At 33.8% G+C, this 23,712-nt stretch overlaps 1 protein-coding gene across 2 annotated transcripts; it reads right to left on the minus strand.

Annotated features, from left to right (window-relative positions):
* Nucleotides 1-368: 368 nt before the first annotated feature.
* Nucleotides 369-21,194, minus strand: LOC134264223 (uncharacterized). Of its 2 annotated transcripts, XM_062746522.1 has the most exons (6): nucleotides 21,050-21,194; nucleotides 7,855-8,079; nucleotides 7,431-7,590; nucleotides 1,012-1,124; nucleotides 584-760; nucleotides 369-550 (listed from the first exon to the last, which is right to left on the minus strand). In XM_062746522.1, the coding sequence occupies exons 1-6, from the start codon at nucleotides 21,084-21,086 to the stop codon at nucleotides 474-476; spliced, it is 789 nt and encodes a 262-aa protein (XP_062602506.1). In that variant the 5' UTR covers nucleotides 21,087-21,194; the 3' UTR covers nucleotides 369-473. The 2 variants fall into 2 exon arrangements, with proteins under 2 accessions (XP_062602506.1, XP_062602503.1); XM_062746519.1 differs by having other exon boundaries at nucleotides 371-760.
* Nucleotides 21,195-23,712: the final 2,518 nt, after the last annotated feature.

Consider the following 23,712-nt stretch of genomic DNA (forward strand, 5'->3'; position numbering starts at 1 on the left):
GGTTATGTATGCAGATCTGGAAATATAATGACAAGTAATATCATTAAAAGACGCACATTGAAAAAAATATTAAAAAGAGTCCTCTCCCATGTGTAATCATTATTGACATTTGTATACACTGGTACATTTATAATTACATACACTTACTCACAAGCAAATGTTTTAAGACATTAGAAGGTTATAGACTAATATGACTTCATTTTCATCTGAACCTAAGATGTTTGTGCTAGAATCATGTTCAAAGAATCAAAATCTATAAAGGTAATGGAATTGTAACTGGAGAAATGTAATGGAAACACTGTAATACACAGTCTTTGGCAGTTGTACAGTTTTTACATAAAAATAAATGATGTTTGTATAAAACATAAAACTTACACCATAAAGGAAGAATGTCATGGATTGAGGGAATGATTAAACAGAAATTGGTTTTCTTACAACAAAAAAGTCTTTAAAAAAAGATCTAAAAGTAGAAATCAGTATTTCTTTTCGCCCCACGTATTGTCAGCTGTAGGATAGGGAGGGTAGCCACTGGTTGGGGGGTAAGGTGTGGGTTGTGTCCCATTGGTTTGGGGGTAAGGTGTAGGTTGTGTCCCATTGCTTGGGGAATACGGTGTAGGCTGTGTGTAACCATTGAAGTCTCCCCCATGGGAATATCCTGCGTTATCGACTGGGTATGGGGATTTCTGGTTTGAATTCGCCATCTCGTAACTGGGAGGGGCATATGATGGAGGATTTTCATGTCCATTGGATTTGTAGGCACCTAAGTTAAAAAAATAGTAATGTCATGTAAAGGCTTCATATAGGTTATTATTTTAGAAAAATTAACAGAGTATAATAAATGCTAAATCGATGTTCTTGTATGTGTTAGTGTTTCACACCAATGAGCAAATGAGTTATCTTTTTGTACATGTACATGTTATGCATGGTCTTAACAGCATATAATAAAGAAGGTAGGGTCGAATAATTATATGGCAGTTAGTACAAGTTAATAAGAAAATTTTATACTCTTACTTGGTCTCCTGCTGTTCTTGGACTTCATGTATTTTATGACACAAAATACACAAATGAAGAGCGCAGCGGCTGCTGCAAGAACTCCGAATACTACCCCGACTATGTGACCAGGTCTGAAACACAGAAAAGACAACTGATTAAAACGTACAATTTAAGAATGCTGGAAGTGACCCTATAGTTTTAATTCTCTTCGTTTATGTTAGTTATAAACACGTCTGCATGTGGAATGGTTTATATATTTGTGTTTTATTACTACCGATGATGTAAAGGTTGAGATAAATGATAGATATGAATAAATCATCCGAGTAACCGGGTACTCGATCGGAAGATTGAGCGAGTAACCGGTTAAAAAAATCTTCCGATTTGCCAACGCTACTTGTAAGAATTTATAAGTATTACTCTATGAAGGTATGCATATTTAAAGTACAGTCTGATTCTTTCGCAAATGCCTTGTTTGGCATCCTTCGATCTAGCTCTTGCTCCCGTTTTACAAAGGAATGTACGACTAAGACCTTATATTTTTAGTTAATTGTAAAATCTGTCAAAGATTGTTAGCATTAAAATACTTTCCAATATTTAGCTCGAAAAGATTCAAATCACACGGCGAATGTGACCGGTTGGCAGGGGATGCTCACTCCTCCATGACACCTGATCCCATCTCTGATGTTTTGGAGGACCGTGTTTGCTCTTCTCCTATTTTACATTTTAGATGGACTTCTTTTTTTAGCTTGAATACTGTTCGTTATCTCCATATACTTCAATTCAAATTGGTATAAAACAGAAAATTATTTGCAGACATACATTTTAATCTTATACCCCATTCATACGACGAAAATTTGCTTATATGTGCAAATTTACGTATAAGTAAATCTACACACGTAAGTAAAAGTTAATTTGCTATGCGTTCAGACGAGATTTATGTACTGTTAGTAAATCCTCGTACATGTATTTTCATGTAAAATAAGGAATGGACAGATTCACTCAGAATTATGAATTTTTTTTTAGAAAAAGTGTATTTCTTACTGTTTGGGTAAAAGACTAACTTTAGAATGTTCCTTAAAGACTAGGGTGGAAATCCGATCCACTAATTTCATGGTACGAAAGAAAAGGAACTTAATGACTTTAAGGACAAAGCGAAGAATGGTTTAAGAAATTACACACGAAGAAGGAAAATTTATTAAAATTGTTGTTTAATGTTGGAAAATATTTTGACCTCGGTCCTAAAGACTGTAAAAGACCCGTTAGGTGCAAAGAAAAAGGTGACTGTTGCCATCTACTGATTGACGTCTTTAGCAGAAATAGGACGATTTGAATCTTTTTGGTGTTGGGAAATCTACAGTACATCAAGTGTGTGAGGCCATTATAAAATATCTGCTTAAATATGATACATGAAAAATATGGAGATAACGAACAGTATTCAATATCAAAGTCCATAAAACAATACAAACACGGACCTCCAAAACATCAGAGATGGGATCAGGTACCATGGATGAGTGAACACCTCCTGCGACCGCTCACACCCGCCGTATGCTCATTGTCATGATCGGGAAATAACGAAAAAATCCGTCGTCAGTTCAGTGTACATGAATATCCGATCCACTAACAATTAATATGAAAAACGCCAGCCATGTAATTATGTATTTTTAAGGAGAATGAAAAAGATGAAGAAAACTAACAGTGATCCAACTCTAAAGGCTTTTGACAATACAAATACTTGAATAGGAAATTAACAAGAACCCCTGTTACATTCATGCTGGGATCAGATGCCAAGGAGGATACTTACGAATGCTTACTTTCAACGAGTTTATTGAATTCCTGTAACATTATAACTTATACATGTATGTGATATGTGAGTAGCTTGCCTGAATTAGAAAGAGAAAGGTAGAAGAAAGTCATCAAGAGCTAAACGGTTATTGGGCCCGAGCAATTGATGGAATGTATGTTCCTATCATAGCTCCGGAGCATTCCAAAGCAGACAACTTGTATAGTAAGGACACTACTTATTGAACCTACAGGGCACTTGTTTGCGACCACAGCTATATCTTTAGAGACATAAACATAGATTTGCCAGAAAGGGTGCAAGACGCCCTCGTTTTGGCAAATTCGAAAATTTATCTCGGAGGAGATAATGGCTCCTTGTTTAGAGTTTTACCTTCTAGCCACCATGTTTACCAACTGATATTTTACGCGCCAATGCATACATAAACGCAACAACACTTAAGGACATACGCAACGTACCTCACATACTGAAAATTTTTCAAGATATTCTAAATTTAAACTTACAATACCATTACATGTTCTTAGACAAAAAATCAGCATGCGTTACCAGGGGTTTTGAAAAGATATCAAATTGTGAAAATTTTTGCATTATTCAAAGAAAAATGCACAAAAATTACAAAACATAAATTACAGATTTTTTTTTTTCATCAAAAATTGTTTTAGAAGAGGTGTACAAATCCATATATAGACATTAAAAGTATTGCACACGGGTCCTTCATTTAGTGGAACCCTAACTCCAGGGAAGAACCCAATAAAGTTCAAACTACATTGCGTATGACCTTAAAATGGAGATTTATGCAATAAACAAAACAAAAATACATACATAAGTAAATCTGCTGCGTGTTCATACGAGAAAATTTACACACATGAATATGGAACGCCGTCACTGCCTTATAGCAGAACACAACAATTGCACTGCGTCAACCTTCAAATACATTATGTCAACTCCATATGACAGTTACTCACACAACTATTACATTGTGTTAACCTTCTATTACATTATGTCAACTCTACATGATATTAAATCATACTACTATAGCATTGTGTGAACTTTCCTTTACATTATGTCAACTCTTTATGACATTTGCTCACACTACTATTGCATTGTGTGAACTTTCCTATACATAATGTCAACTCCATATGACAGTTACTCACACTACTATTACATTGTGTCAACGTTCGGTTTCATTATGTCAACTCTTTATGACATTTACTCCTACTATTATTTTATTTTATTATACTTTCATGTTAAATGCTAAAATCTGATTGGTTTAGACGCAGTTAACAATCCGTTCGATTACCCTGAGCCTTAGCAACACACGTGACAACGGGTAACACAACGGTAATGCCACATGCGTGGAAATTATGCGCGTACGGTTCACCGTAGAATTCTCAAAACGTCAGTTGCGCGTTTGAAAGAACCGGAATTAACTTGACGTCAATAAAAGCTTGCGTCCGATATCGCTTACTTGAAAACAACAAACGACAGACGATACATGCTTGCGAGTGTAGAAAATATGCTTGCTAGCCAGAAATAACAAAATTTTATATGATAAACGACTCTAATTCGAGTATCAAACAAACAGTAAGGAGATTAGTGAACCAGTGAGAGTGAAAGCTTTCTATACATGAACGTAAAGACGATCGACGTTTTTTTTTTTTTTTTTTTTTTTTGCTGACGTCCTTAATCAATAAGACATTCAGTATAATAAAATAAATGGTGCCTGTTTTGGAGGGTAACATTTGAAATTGACACCCCAAGGAAAACCATTGTCAACCGACGCGTCAAGTCAACCTTCCATTATATTATGTCAACTCTTTATGACATTTACTCACACTACTATTGCGTTGTGTCATCCTTCCATTATATTATGTCAACTCTTTATGACATTAACCCACACTACTACTGCATTGTGTCAACCTTCCATTATATTGTGTCGATTCTTTATGATATTATCCCACACTACTATTGCATCGTGTAAACCTTCCTTTACATTATGTCAACACTTTATGACATTTACACATTCTTGCATTTCGTTATGTTTACTGTTCATGACATTTAATTAAACAACAATTACATTGTGTTAACCTATCATTACATTATGTCAATTCTTTATGATATTAACTCACACTACTACATTATGTCGATTCAATATTACGTTATGCGAACACGGGTATCCTCGGCCTTTCTATGAGCATACCGTATTTTCCGCAATCGGCAATCCTCGGCTGACTCCGCTACGCTCCATTCAAACGTTATGTGCGAGGTACGAGTCATCCGAGGAATTCCGATTGTATTTTCCGCGTTCCGAGAGCACTAAAATTGGCGGGAGAGAAAATTGCCGTAGAAGAAATCTCAGCGATTTGGGAATGGCATCTTTAAATAAAAATTTTAAGCGACAAAGGATTGACAATCTTGAAACGTGCAAAGCCTTAACACTGCAACTGTGAATTAAAGTCACGTCGAAATTCAATGGCGTTTACTTTAATCTGATAATTAAATAAATCAAATATTATGAGTCGTCAGCAATTTTTTCTTCTTTTTATTTTGAATTGTTGTTTGTTTATTTGTTTGGTTTTTTTTTTTGTTTTTTTTTTTTGGATAAAAGTCTTAAACTTCTGATCTTACTAAGAACATTGTCATAATTTTTTTTTATCAGTCTTGAACTTTCCTTTTTTTTTTTTTAAAGTGTAAACACATCGTATAACACACGTGCACTGGTGGGTTGGGGGGAGGGGGAAATCCCGCCCTACCATCTTTAGTGACCAAAATCTACATGTACAAAAAAATTTATAAATTTATTGGTTTTACTTTGTAGGACATTGCATTAGTTTCACATTAAGTTTAGCTGAATTAAGTTGAAAACTTTTTTTATAAAACTATAAAGCCTGAGAGCTTCTCTGCTTTCCCCCTTGGTCTCCAACCATAAACCGTCCCCCTTCAGGCTTGGACAATTTTTTTTTGTTCAAGATTCTCATATCCGCTACTGATGTGTGTTCATGCATGCTTACTAAGGCATATTCAATTGATTTAGATGAGGGATTGGGAGATTTTTTGTAATAGAATTCTGGCCCTGGAATAGTTGAAAAAATTACTAATTCCAGTGCGTGACGTATCATCTTTTTCGAAAGGAGGGGGGGGGGGGGGGTTAGCCAGAAAAAAAAATATTCGCCCGAAAAAAAAACTTGAGAAGCCAAAGAAAAAAATTGTCTACTCCAAGCCCGAAAATCATATTTCGGGGAGGGGGGTCCAACTTCGATCAGTCCTAATTTTTTTGTCAGATATACTACATTACCCTCAGTGGACAAAAAGTGGGGGTGGGGGCTGTACTTTCAATGAACATTACATTTTCTATTGTAAAGTTATGTTTGGGAAAAGAGGGGGGTTGATATTTTGTGCCTCTAATTCTTCCGAATCAATCAGCCCCCCCCCCCCCCCCTCTTACCAGTCATAAAAACACGGTCGTCAACATTCATTTTATACCAGATATACAGCTTTGAGATAATGTAAATGTATTTTTACATCAGGTAATGCACTTTTGGAATCAACATGATAAAGAGTTAACACAATATAAAGATATTTAAGATCACAGAAGAAAGAGTTGACATAACGTAATCATATATCCACATCACGGAATTGAGTTTTGACATAATGTGATAAAGTGTTGATATAATATAAAGATATGTTCACATAATGTCATACACTTTTTACACCACGTAATAAAGCACTGACATAAAGGTAAGATGTGTTCACCTCACATCATGATACTCTCGCCGTAAGATAAAGATAAACCCATATCATGTAATAATGCTTTGATATAATAAAAATATACACTCTCGAAAAGGAATGGATTTTTGACTTCATGTAATGATAAGTTTAATTATAAAACACAATTCACTAGACGTAATGCAGTTTTGACCTCTCATATTAAAGAAATGAAATGATGTAAAGAAACATTCATTTCACGTAATAAAGTTTTAACACAATGTAAACACATTATCGCTTCACATAATGAATTTTCGACTTCAAGTTATGAAGTGCTGACATAATGAAAGGATGTATTTACTTCATGTAATGCAGCATTGACATGATGTAAAGATATTTTTACATAATCTCATAAAGGATTGACATAACGTAAAGATATGTTCACATCACGTAATGATAAATTGACATAATAAATGCATAGTTGTATGCTATAAGGCAGTGTTGGCGTTCCATACATGAACGAATAATTTGCTACAAAGTGTATGCAAAAGTTAATTTGCACCTAGTCCTGACCAGGTGTAAATTTACTCAACTGTGCAGAATTTGCATACGAGTAAATCAGTTCATACGACAAAAATTGCACATGGGAGTAAATTTACTTATGTGTAAAATATACTGAGGTATGCAAATCATGTCGTATGAATGGGGTATTAGTCATAAGTTATTTTGTAAAACGAATCCCTGACAAATTACGTCAAAGGAAATTTATTTTAATTAAGCATCATCATTATATGAATATCAGTTACTTAGTCGAAGTAAATCAGTATAAGACAAAAGTTTTGAAAACTACGCGATTGTATAATATCATGAAATGAATGCGTTTTATTTTCTAGAAATGGAACAACCAAAAGTGAACATTTTTAACAAAACTTACTTGTCCCAGAAAGTACAGCAATATTGTTTTCCCTCCTCGCCGCAGCAATATCGGTAGTCCTCAGACATGCTTTCCTCCAACGGACAGACAAACCGACCCTGGTACGACACGGAGCCATTGGTACTCATGTTATAGCTGTCATTGTAACATATCTCTGGTACTGCACGAGAGAAAAATTTTACGTTATTTTTGAAAGCAACAGGTATACTTCATATAAATTATAGACACGCACATGTACGAAGGTACACCTACATATAAGTATATTTGATAAAGTATATCATTTTGGAATCAAGATCAAGTCCAACATCAAGCATAATGCCAACTGTTCATTCTGTTTTTATATCATGGGTAAATCAGTTCAAACATGCGTACCCAGACCAATTAAAGTCAAAGAATTTTTCATAAAGAATATACGTGTACTTACATGTGCCTTCAGATCGATATCTGGCTCTCATGCGGTACCTGGAAGCTCCATACACGGTTCCTAACAACAGGGCGGACCGAATACTACTGGAGCTGGAGAGACGGTTACCGCTAAAGGCAGAGCGGTAACTTCTAGAGGAGGAACCTCTGTATGAGCTTCTGCCCCCTCTATATCCGCCCCTGGCTCCACCACCACGTCCTCCTCTCGCACTCGTCAGGGAAATTACTGGTAAAATAAAATAGTATATTTCACAATATAAAAACAAGATGTGTTTGTGAAACACTATGCGCCCGGCGACAACAAAGTTAAAAAAACATATTTTTAGCTTATAGATAACAGTCAAGGTCATAAGGTCATTGATCTTGGTGTCATTTGAATGAACTTGATTAGTGAAGTATGCATATCAAAAATGAGGTTTGTATCTCTCATGGTTTAAAAGTTATGGTGAAGGTTCGAAAAAGCTATTTTTAGCATATAGGACACAGTCAAGGTCACAAGGTCATTGACCTTGGTGTCATGTGAAAGGGCTTAATTAGTGGAGTATACATGCCAAATATTAAGTCTCTATCTTTCTTCGTTCAAAAGTTATGGTGAAGGTTAAAGTTTGCAGAAAAAAAAAATTAGCATATAGGTCACAGTCAAGGCCACAAGGTCATTGACCTTGGTGTCATTTGAAAGAGCTTAATTAGTGGAGTATGCATTCCAAATATGAAGTCTCTACATGTATCTCTCATGGTTCGAAAGTTATGGCGAAGGTTAAAGTTTGCAGACAAACAGATAAACAGACAAACAGACAGACAGACAGGGCAAAAACAATATACGCCTCGGATCTTTCGATCCAGGTGCATAACAATTCAATTAAAAAAATAGATTAAATAGTGTTTAATAATTATTGCTTAACGCTGAGTCAGCAATACTTTAGTCTTATTCCGAATATCTTGTTAGAAAAAACATGTTTCTGAGCCTAGGCAGTTTTCTATAAAATGTACATTGATGGCAAATTTTCAAATTACATATAGTTTATATAAAGAGTTATGTAGCAAAGAGTTAAAGGGAGCGCGATGGGTGTGTGTGGTTGATTGAGTTACATGTACTTTGTCATTCAAAACTTGCGTAAATGATTGAGGTAATTTGCATCGAAATCGATATTTATGATGCTGCATTTATTTAAAGATAAGATCTTTTTCCGAGGGGATGTTCCGCTTTTCAGTGCCCTTGTTATTTATTTCCTCGCATTGGAGCTGGAGGGGATGTACATGTAGCAATGCGATTGTGTGTATGGGTGAGTTTGCCCATTTGTGCGTAACAGAAGGGACATAATTTGCATCGGGATCAATGTTTAGTTTTGCCTTGATGAATAAATATTCTCTTTTGCGATGCTCTTGCTTGTTTTATATAAGCTTAATGATGTCAGACAGTGAATTATTGTCCCCCACTTTTTGTCCCCCACTTTCGCGAAAGCGAGGGGACATTAAATCTCATTCGTCTGTCCGTCTGTCCGTCAGTCTGTCCGTCACAAAAACATTAACCTTGCCCATAACTTTAAATTTAGTGGAGCTATGACTTTCATATTTCACATGTGTATTCCTTGTGACAAGACCTTTCTGTTGGTACCACCAAATTTGACCTTTTGACCTTGACCTTGGAGTTTGACCCACTTTTACACAAAAATCCCAAACTTTTAATTTGGCCATAACTTTTGAATGGTAGGTACTAGGACTTTCATATTTCATAGATGTATTCTTTCTGACAAGACCTTTCATTGGATACCAACAACCTTGACCTTTTGACCTTGACTTTGGAGATATACGTACTTATGAAAAAACTTTAACCTTGACCAGAACTTTTGAGCGGTAAGGGCTAAGGCTTTCGTACTTCACACATGTAATTCTTGTGAGAAGACCTTTCATTGGATACCAAGGACTTTTACCCTTTGACCTTGACCTTGGATTTTTAACTACTTTTTAAAAACTTTAACTTTGGTCACAACTTTTGAACGGTAGATACTAGGACTTTTATATTTCACATATGTATTCTTTGTGGCAAGACCTTGGCAAGACCTTTCATTGGATACCAACAACTTTGACCTTCTGACCTTGACCTTGGAGATTTACGTACTTATGAAAAAACTTTAACCTTGGTCATAACTTTTGAACGGTAAGGGCCTAGGGCTTTCATACTTCACATATGTAATCCTTGTAAGAAGACCTTTCATTGGATATCAACAACTTTGACCCTTTGATCTTGACCTTGGAGTTGACCTACTTTTAAAAAACCTTAACTTTGGCCATAACTTTATAACGGTTAGGGTTAGGGTTTTCAACCTTCATATATGTATTACTTGTGACAAGACCTTTCTTAAGAAACCAACAAATCAGACCCTTTCACCTTGGAGTTTGACCTACCTTTCAAAAATTTATCCTCAACTATAACTTTTGAACAGGTGGTGCTAGGGATTTTGTATTTTACAATCGTATTTCTTGTGAGAAAAACCCTACTTTGGGTAATAATATATTTAATTTGTATTTTTAAAAAAAATTAATCTTCGTTATGTTGCCATTCGGGGTCATCAGTGTTTCGCAAACACATCTTTTTCCTTATATTGAGAAGAGATAGGGCTTTCATATATGACATGTGCATTACCTGTGACAAGATAATTCCGAGCATACTATGATTTCTTACCCCTTGACCTTGACCTTCACGATTGACCTTAAAAAAATCAACTTCAATGATAATTTCTAAATAAATGATATATGATAGGGTGTTCATATTAGACACAATATGTCATAAATAACATCTCACCCACAAAGACATCGATAGCGGGGGACCATAATTCATTGAATTTGCTTGTTATGTACTTCAAACTGAATTGGAGAATGATCAACTTGTAAACGAAGTAACAAAAATTTTTTAAAAAGTTTACCCCACCCAGCTTACTAAAAGAAAATCAACCGATTCAAAATTTTTTGTATCCTTCAAAAAAGTCTCTATCTAAAACATAGGAAAATGTTGGATTTTTAATTTATTTCAAAAACAGACAGTAAAAATCGGTATTATAAAAGAGACTACGCCCCTATGAGAGTTTATTGATACTGATTATTTTTTTCGTCGTATATATGTGTACAAGTATACATGTATCAATGGGATCACATTTCAACAAATACGTTATTATATCAACCTATATTTTATAGATTTTTTTCATCTTCGGGGGAAAATCCCCACTAATAACCAACCCTAAGTTCTTCGGTCAGAGTTGGACATAACAAAAACAATTTAAGGTGACATATTGAGTGTGAAACAAGTCTGTTCTCTTAATTAATGAGTGAAATTTTGTTATATTGAACATATGACTTCAAATGTTAGTCAATCTTTGTGTACAAAGACCATACACCTTTGTGGTTTGAAATTAAGAAGAAATTTATGAGCAAAAAATGCTTTGACACAATATTGTTTGCGTTGTTGCTTTGAATTAAGAAATTAATGTAACTAACAGCATGCATGCATGCATGCATGTGTATCAAGTCGCTCTTTTTAAGGCCTGCAAAAATAAACATTTAAACTCAACTATGACCTTAACCTTTGGAATTTGACCTAGTTTCAATCATAAATACCAGGGTCATGAATTGCTATCTCCGTAAGATAAGCTAATCAGCCTTTCTGTGTACATTGTTCTTAAAGAAATAGCCATCTCAAACATTATTTCATTATAAATCTGTTCGTTATAAACATGTTTAACTGTAGAGCTATAGGTAACAAGCTAATTCAGAGAATTCGTGTCCCCCGCTTAGGGAAAAAGTCGGATCCCCCTGACTGAATTTGTAGAATTATTAAATGTATACATGTATACTGAAGCAAATAAAATACATGTATGTCAATATGCATATAAAGATTTGATTGCTTATTCTGTATTATGTGTATAGAAGATTCTTTTTATATGGAATATTTATCACACTGTAATGATGATTTTATAACCTCATAAATTTTTCATTTCACATGCTGAATACTATCTTTTAGTAATAAAAAAAAAAGTATTTAAAAGAAAAAAAAAGAAAAAAAAAACAGATTCGACCGAGATTCGATCCCGGGACCTCCCGCATGTGAAGCGAGTGATATTTTTTTTTTTCTCTTTTATTGATCAATCAAACAAATAGTACAATACATATTATATCACAGTCAATATCCACTATATGTTATCAATACATCGTTAACAAATTAAAAAATGAATAACAAGGTTCCTTCTGTTTCTTTCAAAATAGGATTTTTCCTCAAAAATTTCTTACAAAACATCTTTTTGTTGTTTTCTACTATACATAGCTGATAATAATTATAATAAATGTAATGCCTTATTAAATATTTGCAAAACCTTATCAATTCTAATTTTTGATTGCTTTTTAAAAACACGTGTCTCCTTCTATAGATAGTAAATCTACAAATCGATATGAAAAAATTGACAAAAAAAGTATTAACATTCTTAATACTGCTAGGAAATGTTGTTAACATAAGTTCCTCAATGGCTAATGTGTTATATATATTATCTTCACAGTCCTTCAACAACGACTCTAAATGATATATCATAAAATTGTTTTTAAAATCTTGTATGTCTTTGCATTTTACAAACATGTGCATTAAATCTTCACATTCTATATTACATAGTGGACATCTATTGGAATCTGTTTTACCAATTTTAAACAGTTTTTCATACGTAAAAATTCCATTATGAAAAATTTTAAAATCAAGTTCAATAATATCAGGAGGTATACACCTTTCTTTCAATACAATCCATCTATTATCAAGTTTTACTGTATCCTTTAATTTCAATTTCTCTTTCCAATACTCATTTGACACTGGAGGTTGAAACAATTTTTGTATTAATATCTCATAAAATATTTTAACAGTACATGAGGAAAATACATATTTTTGATTTTGCACTCTAAGCGAAAAATTTGTCAAAAACACATTCTTAATGTAAACATTATTTTGAATAACACCTTTCCACTCATCTGGAATAATAGACAATAAAATTGAGTAGTCATTTTGAATTATTTTTGCATTAATCTCTGAATTATACTCATGTATCATTTCAACAATGAAAGATGCAGGTAAAAATCCAGGTATTACTTCATAGGAAATGTCTCTAATATGTGTAATACCAGCATTGATAAAGTGCTTCCACATCAGTGTTTTATTTTGATTAACAATTTTTGGATTTAAAAATAAACAGTAATTAAACACATCATTTATATTTTCATCATAATCAATATTATCCCTCAAAGCATACCATGCACTAAACATTTCAGAATAAAAAGATGGTAAAAATCGTAATTCTCTTTGACTCAATCGTAAAAGAAATATTTCATCTCCTCCTTTTAAATCACAGATTTTTGTTAAAAAATAAGTAAATATATCTTTCCATACATGTTGTTTAGTAGAACACATATACTTTGCTAAAAATTTAAGTCTAAAAGAAAGCATTTTCAAATAAATATCGTCTATTTTTAAACCACCGTTTTGCTTTTCTCCAATTGCTGTTTTATATGACACTAAATGTGCACCATAATTCCATAAAAAATTGATGCATTCTTTCTGAATGGTATCTCTAGCCCAAAATGGAATAGATATCACAGATAATAAATACCATAATTTAGACATAAGTAATGTATTTATGACAGTAACTCTTCCTTGAATTGTTAACATTCTCTGTCTCCATAAATTTAGGATTTGCTTAATGTTTTGTACTTTGTTTCTCCAATTCAAATTTTCACATTCTGATTTGTTTCTACCAAAATAAACACCTAAAATCTTCATAACATTCGTTTCTGTAATTTCAAATAATTTTTTATCATCTTCTAAAAGTTTTCCAGTCCCTAAACACATGATTTCAGACTTTTGTACATTAATTTTTGCACCAGATGCCCTTCCATACAAATCAAAAATTTTCAATATTTCAAAAATAGATTTCTTATCACAAACAGACATTGTTGTATCATCAGCATGTTGAAAAATTAATGCAGGTTTATCAGACAATGGAATGTGTATACCTTTTATAAAGCTATTACATTTAATTGCACAACTAAGAGGTTCTGCACATAGTACATACAACAAAGCAGATATTGGACAACCTTGTCTTACTGAGTTTTTGACTGGAAAGTATTTTGTTAGATGGCCATTGCTTTTAACACTGCTATGAATATCTGTGTAAAATATTCTTACCCATTTTCTAAAGCTTTCTCCAAAACCAAATACTTTTAAAACATCTAATAAATATTCGTGACTGACTCTGTCAAAAGCTTTTTCTTGATCAATTTTTAAAATATAACCTTCAATTTCATCCATTTCAGACATTTCTATAACATCTCTTATACTAGCTAAAGAGTCTGCAATGTCTTTACCAATTATACAACATGTTTGACCCTCAGAAACAATATTTAGTAACACAAGTTTGAGTCTATTAGACATTATTCTTGCTATTATTTTGTAATCTACATTCAATAAGCTAATTGGTCTCCAATTTTTTAACAATCTTTTATCACCCTTTTTCTTATATATTAATGTAATAACACCCATTTTCATAGAATGTGATAAAGTTTCCTTTCTCTCTATTTCTCTAAAAAGTTTATACAATATGTTTTTCAACTGAGGTAAAAATGTTCTATAAAATTCAACCGTTAAACCGTCAGGGCCAGGACTTTTATTGTTGGCCATTTCTTTTATAGCTTGTTCTATTTCACTGACATCAATGTCTCTATCACACATTTCCATGTCATTTTCATCAAGTGTTGTTTTAACTAATGACAACAATTTATTTTTACTTTCACATTCAATTTTCACACATGAATATAACTTAGAATAGAAATTGTATTGCATATCTAAAACAGAATCTAAATCTTTCTTTACTTCTCCCGAATCACTTACCAATTCTTTTATTGTGTTTGCCTCTTGTCTGCTCTTCTCTAAATTCAAAAAATATTTCGTGCACCTGTCAGACTCGTTTGCCCATTGTGCCTTAGACCTTAATATAGCACCTTTACATCTTTCATTTTCATATTCATTAAGTTCTGTTTTAAGTTTTTCGTATTTTTCAATATCTATATTAATACCATCAGCAAAACATTGTGACATTCTTTGTATACTATTTTGAATTCTATAATGTTCTCTATTCCTTTCTCTAGCTCTATTCTGACTATAACTTTGTGATAATTTTTTAATTTTATATTTTAAATTATCCCACCAGACTAATACCGACTGTTCAAATAATATACAGGATTTTTCTCTTTCAATTAATTCTTGGATCTTATTTCTGTAATATTCATCACTTAAAAGCAAATTATTATGAATCCAAACACCTGGTCCTCTTTCAGATACATCTGAGTTAAAATTCATGACAACCATAGTGTGATCGCTCATTGTTGTTTCTACATAAAAAATATTTCTCACATATGTGCATAACAGTTTTGAAACCATAATAAAATCAATTCTACTTTGTACAAGCATTCCTTCTCTAATTATCTTTCTAGAAAAAAGTTTTATTCTTTCATTTCTTCTTCTCCAAATATCGACCAGATCATGCTCACTCATCATTCCTATCATGCTCTATAACTCTGGTCATATCTATGTAACGTTTTACTACATCTGTCTATTTCAGCTAAAGTATTATTAAAATCTCCCAACATTATTAAACCTGAAGAATGTGGCACAGCACTTGTAACCTTCTCAAAAAATAAGGCTCTCTCTTTCATTTCATTTGGAGCATAAATATTGACAATATCATATCTATTATCATTTTCCTTGTAAGTAATATGTAAAAATCTACCATCTAGTCCCTTTATACATTCAATGCTTGTTTTTATATTATTTCTTATCAAAAATGCAACCCCTTTGGATGACATATCTACACTATTATAATATATTTCACCGTTCCACAAATGTTTATAATTTTCTATAAAATCATTCTTCCAATGAGTTTCTTGTAATGCCACAATATCATATTTTCTATCTTCAAATAAACTAAAAACCATTTTCATTTTATCAATATTGCACAATCCGTTGCAGTTCCAAGAGGTAATGAAAACCATTGTTGATATGAGTAATGTAATATTTATTCGCATCATTTTATTTGTTCTTTTTTGCTTTGCTCTTTAACTTTCCTCTCTTTTCCTCTTTTTCTTGTCGGTGATGGTTACTTCTGACTCGGGATCAGACTCTGAACTAGACTTCTCTTGATCACATTCGCGCATGTCACTATCAGTAATTTGTAATGTGTCTTTTTCAGGATTGTCTTTGTTGATTTTCTCGTCAGTTTCGGTTTCACCTTGAACATTATTCTCTGCTCCTTTTGCTTCATCTTTCTCGTTTTCTCGAATGCGTCCTTCAACTTGCTCTCCCGGAATTTCCTGTTCCCCTTCCTTGGCCCTTGGATCGTCATCAATGTTTACGTTTGTATCGTCCTCGTTTGTCACCTCTTCGTCCATTCCCAATTCACTATTGTCATCTCTGTCCGATTCCCTTTCACTGTGTTCACTCATCTGGCACGAACATCTGTGCTCCCATTCTCCACATTCCTCACAGCGGACGGATTTACATGTCCTAGCATAATGTCCTTGACTCTTGCACCTAAAACATGTAAATTTGGGGCATGATCTGAACAAATGTTCACTTGAAAAACATAAAGAGCACACTTTGATTTGTCCGTTATGTAAGCATCTATAATAGTCTTTCTGAAATTTCATTGTATATGGAAGTGAGCTCATGTTTTCAGGCAATTTCACTTTTGCATATCTTGTGCCGTCAGCTATTGTTGTTCCAGGATAAAACCTTCTGTTAATTGGGGATAAAAGTTCAACTCCCAATGATCGTAGTGTCATTTCAATTTCACTGTCATCGATATAAGCCGGCAAGTGCATGAAACTTACAACCAGTGAACTAGGAACTACCTCGTGACAATCGAACGTATTTTGTCCTATTTTTATCCCCTCTAAGAGGTACTGCAAGGGGGCTTTCCCATCCAATGTTATTTCGTATAAATTTCCTGATTTTGGCACACAAGCCAACAAACTACCTACTCCACAATGAGAATGAATGTACTTGATAATTTCTTCGGGTTTAACTGAAGAGTTGTCCTTCACATTTACAAACAATGTATTCTCTCGGCAGTATTTTCTGCCTGAAAACAAATTTGTAGATCCGCCAAGATGGCGACCACTTGACGTGGCAGCCATCCCTACTTTTTGAACGTTATTTACACCTTTTGATAATTCAAAAATATATACAAACAGCAAACAAAGTCAAAGTATATACAAATAGTCTTCCACTGGAAGCATAAATATTTCCCTGGTTCACCTCATACAGTAAACACTATGGATGTATTCGAAGATCCAAATAAACGTGCTCACCTCGCCATAAGCAAACCGGAAGTCCCCGCTTAGGGAAAAAGTCGGATCCCCCTGACTGAATTTGTAGAATTATTAAATGTATACATGTATACTGAAGCAAATAAAATACATGTATGTCAATATGCATATAAAGATTTGATTGCTTATTCTGTATTATGTGTATAGAAGATTCTTTTTATATGGAATATTTATCACACTGTAATGATGATTTTATAACCTCATAAATTTTTCATTTCACATGCTGAATACTATCATTTAATAAAAAAAAAGTATTTAAAAGAAAAAAAAAGAAAAAAAAAGACAGATTCGACCGAGATTCGATCCCGGGACCTCCCGCATGTGAAGCGAGTGATATAACCACTAGACCATGGTCGCTTTAGCCGGTGTCAAGTATATGCTGAACTAAAGTCACACACATGTGTATATTCATGTTCGGTATTCTCAAAATTTTACACAATCCATGGTGTTTGATTTATTTAGCCTTTATTAAACAGTTCTAATAGATGTAATAAGAACATAAAGTCCGCCGAGAACCTGTTTTATACGCAATAACTCTCCTCATGCCCCTGCGCTAAAAATAGCGACATGTAATACTATAAATACTAATAAAACAAACGGTGCGGGGCACTTTGAGAGGGGCGAGAGACGTCCTAGGGAGTTTTGGTATAACATTATTGCATAAGCTCAAAATCTTCTTGAAATATCGCCCGGAAATGATAGTGTTACACACAGACAGAATGTATAAATTTACGACCTTGAACTTTGACCTTTTGACCTCAAAATCAATAGGGGTCTTCATTAGGCCACAGGGAGTTGTTATGTACAAGTTAATTCAGGGAATTCGTGTCCCCCGCTTAGGGAAAAAGTCGGCTCCCCCTGACTGAATTTGTAGAATTATTAAATGTATACATGTACAATGAAGCGCATTGAAGTGGTAAAATTTTCCATTTTGACGAAACGTTCCGAGTCATGTTTTGAACGTCAGTTATAACATAACGACACGCCCATTTCTTTAGAAACGAGAAAGGAATATTCGTCGTAATCTTTTAGGACACTACACTTCCCGCGACTAACAACTTAAAATGAAGATTTTTAAACAAGAAAGAGCAATCTATAGAGTTCCCACTTGTGTAAAACACGCATTGAAACGAATTGGTACATAATTATGATTTTATCATGTTTACTGGAGATAGCATAGCACATGTATCAGTCGAACACGTGCTTACTCGGTGTTTATGTTAACCGTCAGTTTCATTGGATGTTATATTTATAAAATACCTATTCTACAGGTATTCGATTGAATCATTTGACCGATATTTCTTTTCTAAAGAAATGGGCGTGTCTAAAGATAGCTCAAAACGTTCCTTCCAAACAGAAAATTTTACCACTTCAATGCGCTTCATTGTATACTGAAGCAAATAAAATACATGTATGTCAATATGCATATTCTTTATTATGTGTATAGAAGATTTTTTTATATGGAATGTTTATCACACTGTAATGATGATTTTATAACCTCATAAATTTTTCATTTCACATGCTTAATACTATCATTTAGTAAAAAAAAAAAAAGTATTTAAAAAAAAAAAAAAAAAAAAAAAAAAAAAAAAAAAAAAAGAATGGTTCGACCAAGATTCGATCCCGTGACCTCTCACATTTGAAGCGAGAGACATATCCACTAGACCACGGAATCGCTTTAAGCGCTGTGAAGTATATGCAGAATTGAAGTCACATACATGTATATATTCATATTTTCATGTTCGGTATTCTCAAAATTTTACACAATCCATGGTGTTTGATTTATTTAGCCTTTATTAAACAGTTCTAATAGATGTAATAAGAACATAAAGTCCGCCGAGAACCTGTTTTATATGTAATAACTCTCCTCATGCCCCTGCGCTAAAAATAGCGACATGTAATACTATAAATACTAATAAAACAAACGGGGCGGGGCACTTTGAGAGGGGCGAGAGACGTCCTAGGGAGTTTTGGTATAAAATTACATTGCATAAGCTCAAAATCTTCTTGAAATATCGCCCGGAAATGATAGTATTACACACAGACAGAATGTATAAATTTACGACCTTGAACTTTGACCTTTTGACCTCAAAATCAATAGGGATCTTCATTAGGCTACAGGGAGTTGTTATATAAAATTTCATTGCAATAGCTCAAATGGTTCTCGAGATATCGTGTGGAAACGAAAGTGTTTTAACAGACAAAATTTGCTTATTTATGACCTTGGCCTTTGACCTTTTGACCTCAAAATCAATAGGGGTCTTCTTTAGTCCATAGGGAGTTGCTATGCTAAATTTCATTGCAAAAGCTCAAAGAGTTCTCGAGATATCGTGTGGAAACGAAAGCGTTACAGACAGACAGAAAGACGGACGGACGGACGGACAGACGGTTGGACGGACGGACGGACGGACAAACCCAAATTAATATCCCCCACTTTTCAAGCGGGGGACAAAAATTTCATTGCAATAGCACAAATGGTTCTAGAGATATCGTGTGGAAACGAAAGTGTTTTAACAAACAGAATTTGCTTATTTATGACCTTGACCTTTTGACCTCAAAATCAATAGGGGTCTTCTTTAGTCCATAGGGAGTTGCTATGCTAAATTTCATTGCAAAAGCTCAAAGGGTTCTCGAGATATCGTGTGGAAACGAAAGCGTTACAGACAGACAGAAAGACGGACGGACGGACGGACAGACGGACAAACCCAAATTAATATCCCCCACTTTTCAAGCGGGGGACAAAAATACAATGTGACAATGTATGCACAATTTTTCTTTCATCTCCATTATATGAATTACTTTTGTAAAGAGGTAGAGACACCTGTAGCTTTTAAGTAGATGCAGCATTATTTGAGACCAGGAAACTCATTTAAAAGTTTTGATACGTCGGTCTTGTCATGCACTAATGTGATCAGGAAACTTCCTGCATCTAAAAGAGGGTTTTACTGTGTGGATTCCAGAAAAACTGAAATATTTTAACTATCACTTTAAGTTCGGTATATGGCAAAACTGAGAGAAATTCAAGAATATTAGTATGTATGAATTTTATCCACGAATCAGGATTGTGTATATATATATACATTGTTAAGAAAACTTTTAATTGCTCGCACATTGAAATTACGATGAAATGCATATTCATGATTATTCTATAATCATGATTGTAACATACATGTATATCATTCACTGATCTATACAGTATTAGAAAAATTAAGCAATTCCTTCACTTCCTGTTCTCATCTTTGGCAGGTTCGATTAGTACCGAGCATCTCTCAATTCATGCTTCGGTGAATATATTATTGATTCCAGGTAAACCGGAGAGAAAACTGCAAATAATCAATTTAATTTACTTTTTTTCTGACAAGAACTCAGCAGTAAGTTGTCTCATGTTAAATTCATTGAAAAGCTAGAAACCGAAGGATGCTGAAGATTTTACAAAATTACTATGTACATGTATTAATTGAAATGCTCATGCACCTAGTTGCCTATAAGTAAATAAATTAATAATCTTCGTCATTGATAAACAAGCTTTAGTAATCCTTTTTCTGCGTTGCGTAATTTTTCATATGTAAAACAGAATCGATCAATTCGCGATTTTCTTTCTCGTCACACATATTTTGAACAGAACTTATACTTGAAATTCTTCGCTACACCATTTGCTGGACAGGATATATACATTCTCAGACTGTGTTTTGTTTTATCATGTGTTAAGCTACATGTAGTTAGCAACGAAAGGAAATCTGGAAATCTGCTGATCGTTTCTCACTTATAAAATCACAATTCCTACTTACCTATGGCGAGGACGATTATAAAAGACCACCATTTCATGTTTGGTATGTTGTATTTTCTGTGATTGCAAACACTCTGATGATATAGGTATCCTGGTTATTTCAAAATCACAGCTAATCTACTGTCGCTCACACACCCATTTATTTACCTTGCAGTTGTCTGTCAACTGCCCTACTATTTAACCCGGATCCGCCTGACTGGTCAATACTTTGAAAAACGTTAAGGCAACCGTGACGGCGTCATTTACATGTAAATAGACTGTTAGTTCCTGTTGCGGAGAGTACAGGGATCGTAAAAGAAAGAAAAAACGAGAATATTCGATTTATTACGCAATTTGAAGATATAATTTTCACAGAGTAGAGGTAAATACAAAACTGAGTGGGGGAAATACCAAATTTTAACCCTGAAATCCCCCCACCCAAAATGATTCTGTTAACCTTTAGAAAAACTTCCTTATTCTCTAACAGGTTTGTTAAAACAAAGGCAAAAGTCGGATGGGCAAAACAGTGTTTTCTTTTGTGCTTGATCTTGTTCTTGATAAAATTTCTAGAGCACAGGTTTACATTTTTCACAAAAGATATTCAACATTCTAAGTTTGGATAGGTTTATTTAGACATATTTTGATCCCATGACCTATTGGAATTCCGACGGGAATCTAAGTGGGGTTAGTTTTACACCGAATGTAAAGGAAAAGTAACTTTGTAGTAAAGAAGTTCAGAAAGTGAGCAAATTAATGGGTTTTCTGCTTGTTATTGAAGCTTGTGTGGCCGTTTACAGTTCAAATCCTTGGTGGGTGACGACAGATTCCCTTAACTAATTTAATATTCAACAGTATGTTCCGAGTATCAGAGCAATTTCTAAAGAGCCAGGGTACTGACAGGTCTAAGTTGAGGTTACAGTGATTTCCACTCGGTCTTTCTCAGACGTCCGTGTCGAATTTTACCCGCTTATTTCAATGTTATACAGTATATAACATGTGGAAATGACGTAATATGCATTTTTCCAATCGTTTCGTCGTCCTAATAACCAAATGAAATTACAAATAATAACAGTACGACATTTAACTCTGGACACGACATAGTCCAGACTTTTTACTACCATTTCTGATTATGATATCCAAAATATTTTTATATCACATGGTGGAATTTCTTAGCAGTATTCCAGGGTCTTATGTTGAACTCGCACACACATCCACTTCTAAAGATATGAAGTCCTAAAATTCAGAATTCCAGAGGAAAATGGTGGGATTTTCAATCCCACTAACTATCCCACCATTCTCCCATGGGAGAAAAAATGTCAGATGGGATATTTTCTCCCAGGGGATTTTTTCTCCCACAAATTTGCTCAAATGGGATAAATCCCACGGATATTTACAATCAAACAATTTCTCCTAAACATTGTGAAACATGGAATATGCCCCAAAAATTATGACAGTAACAAATCTCTCATCATTATATATAGAATTGTTCCAAATATAACAATGTATTGGAAAAAATAATTCAGTGGCAATATCCGTGGGATTTATCCCATTTGAATAAATATTTGGGAGATAAATTCCCCTAGGAGAAAATATCCCATCTGACTTTTTTTTCTCCCATGGGAAAATGGTCGGATAGTTGGTGGGACTGAAAATCCCACCATTCCCCCATGGGAGACCCTGGAATACTTCTAAGAAATCACACCAAGTGATATAAAAATATTTTTGATATTATAATTAGAAATGGTAGTAAAAATTCTGGACTATGTCGTGTCCCAAGTTAAGTGTCGTACTATTATAACCTATTTTGTACAGTGTTATTCAAAGGGGCTTGGGAGTTGCAGCCATTTTCAGACTATTTCGATCTCCTTTAGAAGAAGAGCTCCGTATAAAGATATACAAAAATGGTCAAATTTTAAAACTAAAATGTATGAATTTTTTCTTTGCCAAATGATAGTTGGTAGCTTAAGATACGTATTTTAAAAAAAATAAGTTAAATCTGGTTGTTTATTTGTTGACCCCCAGCCTCCTTAAATAAAAACAGTTGTGTAGTATATTTATTTTTTGAAATTTTAATACTAGTATAAAGAATATGAACCGAAAAAATTTACATATATTTTTTCACGAAGTATTTCAAAAACAATTTTAAATAAGAAATATATGCATTTCAAAGAGGAGAACACAAGTTTGAAGTAAATAATTAAAAATCTCAATGATCTTGTGTGACTTATGATTAAAACAGATCTAGAAAGTAACTGTTGCTTTTGTTAAAGACGTTTGTTCATATATACAGTTTACAACAACAAGCAAATCAACACAAAACAACTTCCTTCGAGGTAAGAATAATATATATCATGTATCTTACCTTTTAAAGTTTTCTTTACATATAAATTTACAATACATGTAGCTTTCTTAGAAAACAGTCTCGCAATAAAAGAAATAGTACGTCATCAATGAACATTGAGCCAAACTTGATGTGAATAGAAAAAAAAATCGAGCCATCCGAGGATTCGGATACTAGCTAGTATCGAAATTAAATTTGGTTTAGAAAAAAATGTCAGGGCTTACTAGCTCATATCGACATACCGGTATTCAATATGTTCGAGATATCGATTTTCGAGATACCGAAGTTCTACTGTAAAATGTCTGCTTTAATGCATTCATAATGTAATAATTATTGTAAACCAC

This window comes from Saccostrea cucullata, unplaced genomic scaffold (assembly GCF_032062105.1).
Source record: "Saccostrea cucullata isolate Sc308-1 unplaced genomic scaffold, CSIRO_AGI_Scuc_v1 ctg954, whole genome shotgun sequence".
Taxonomy (NCBI): Eukaryota; Metazoa; Mollusca; class Bivalvia; order Ostreida; family Ostreidae; genus Saccostrea; species Saccostrea cuccullata.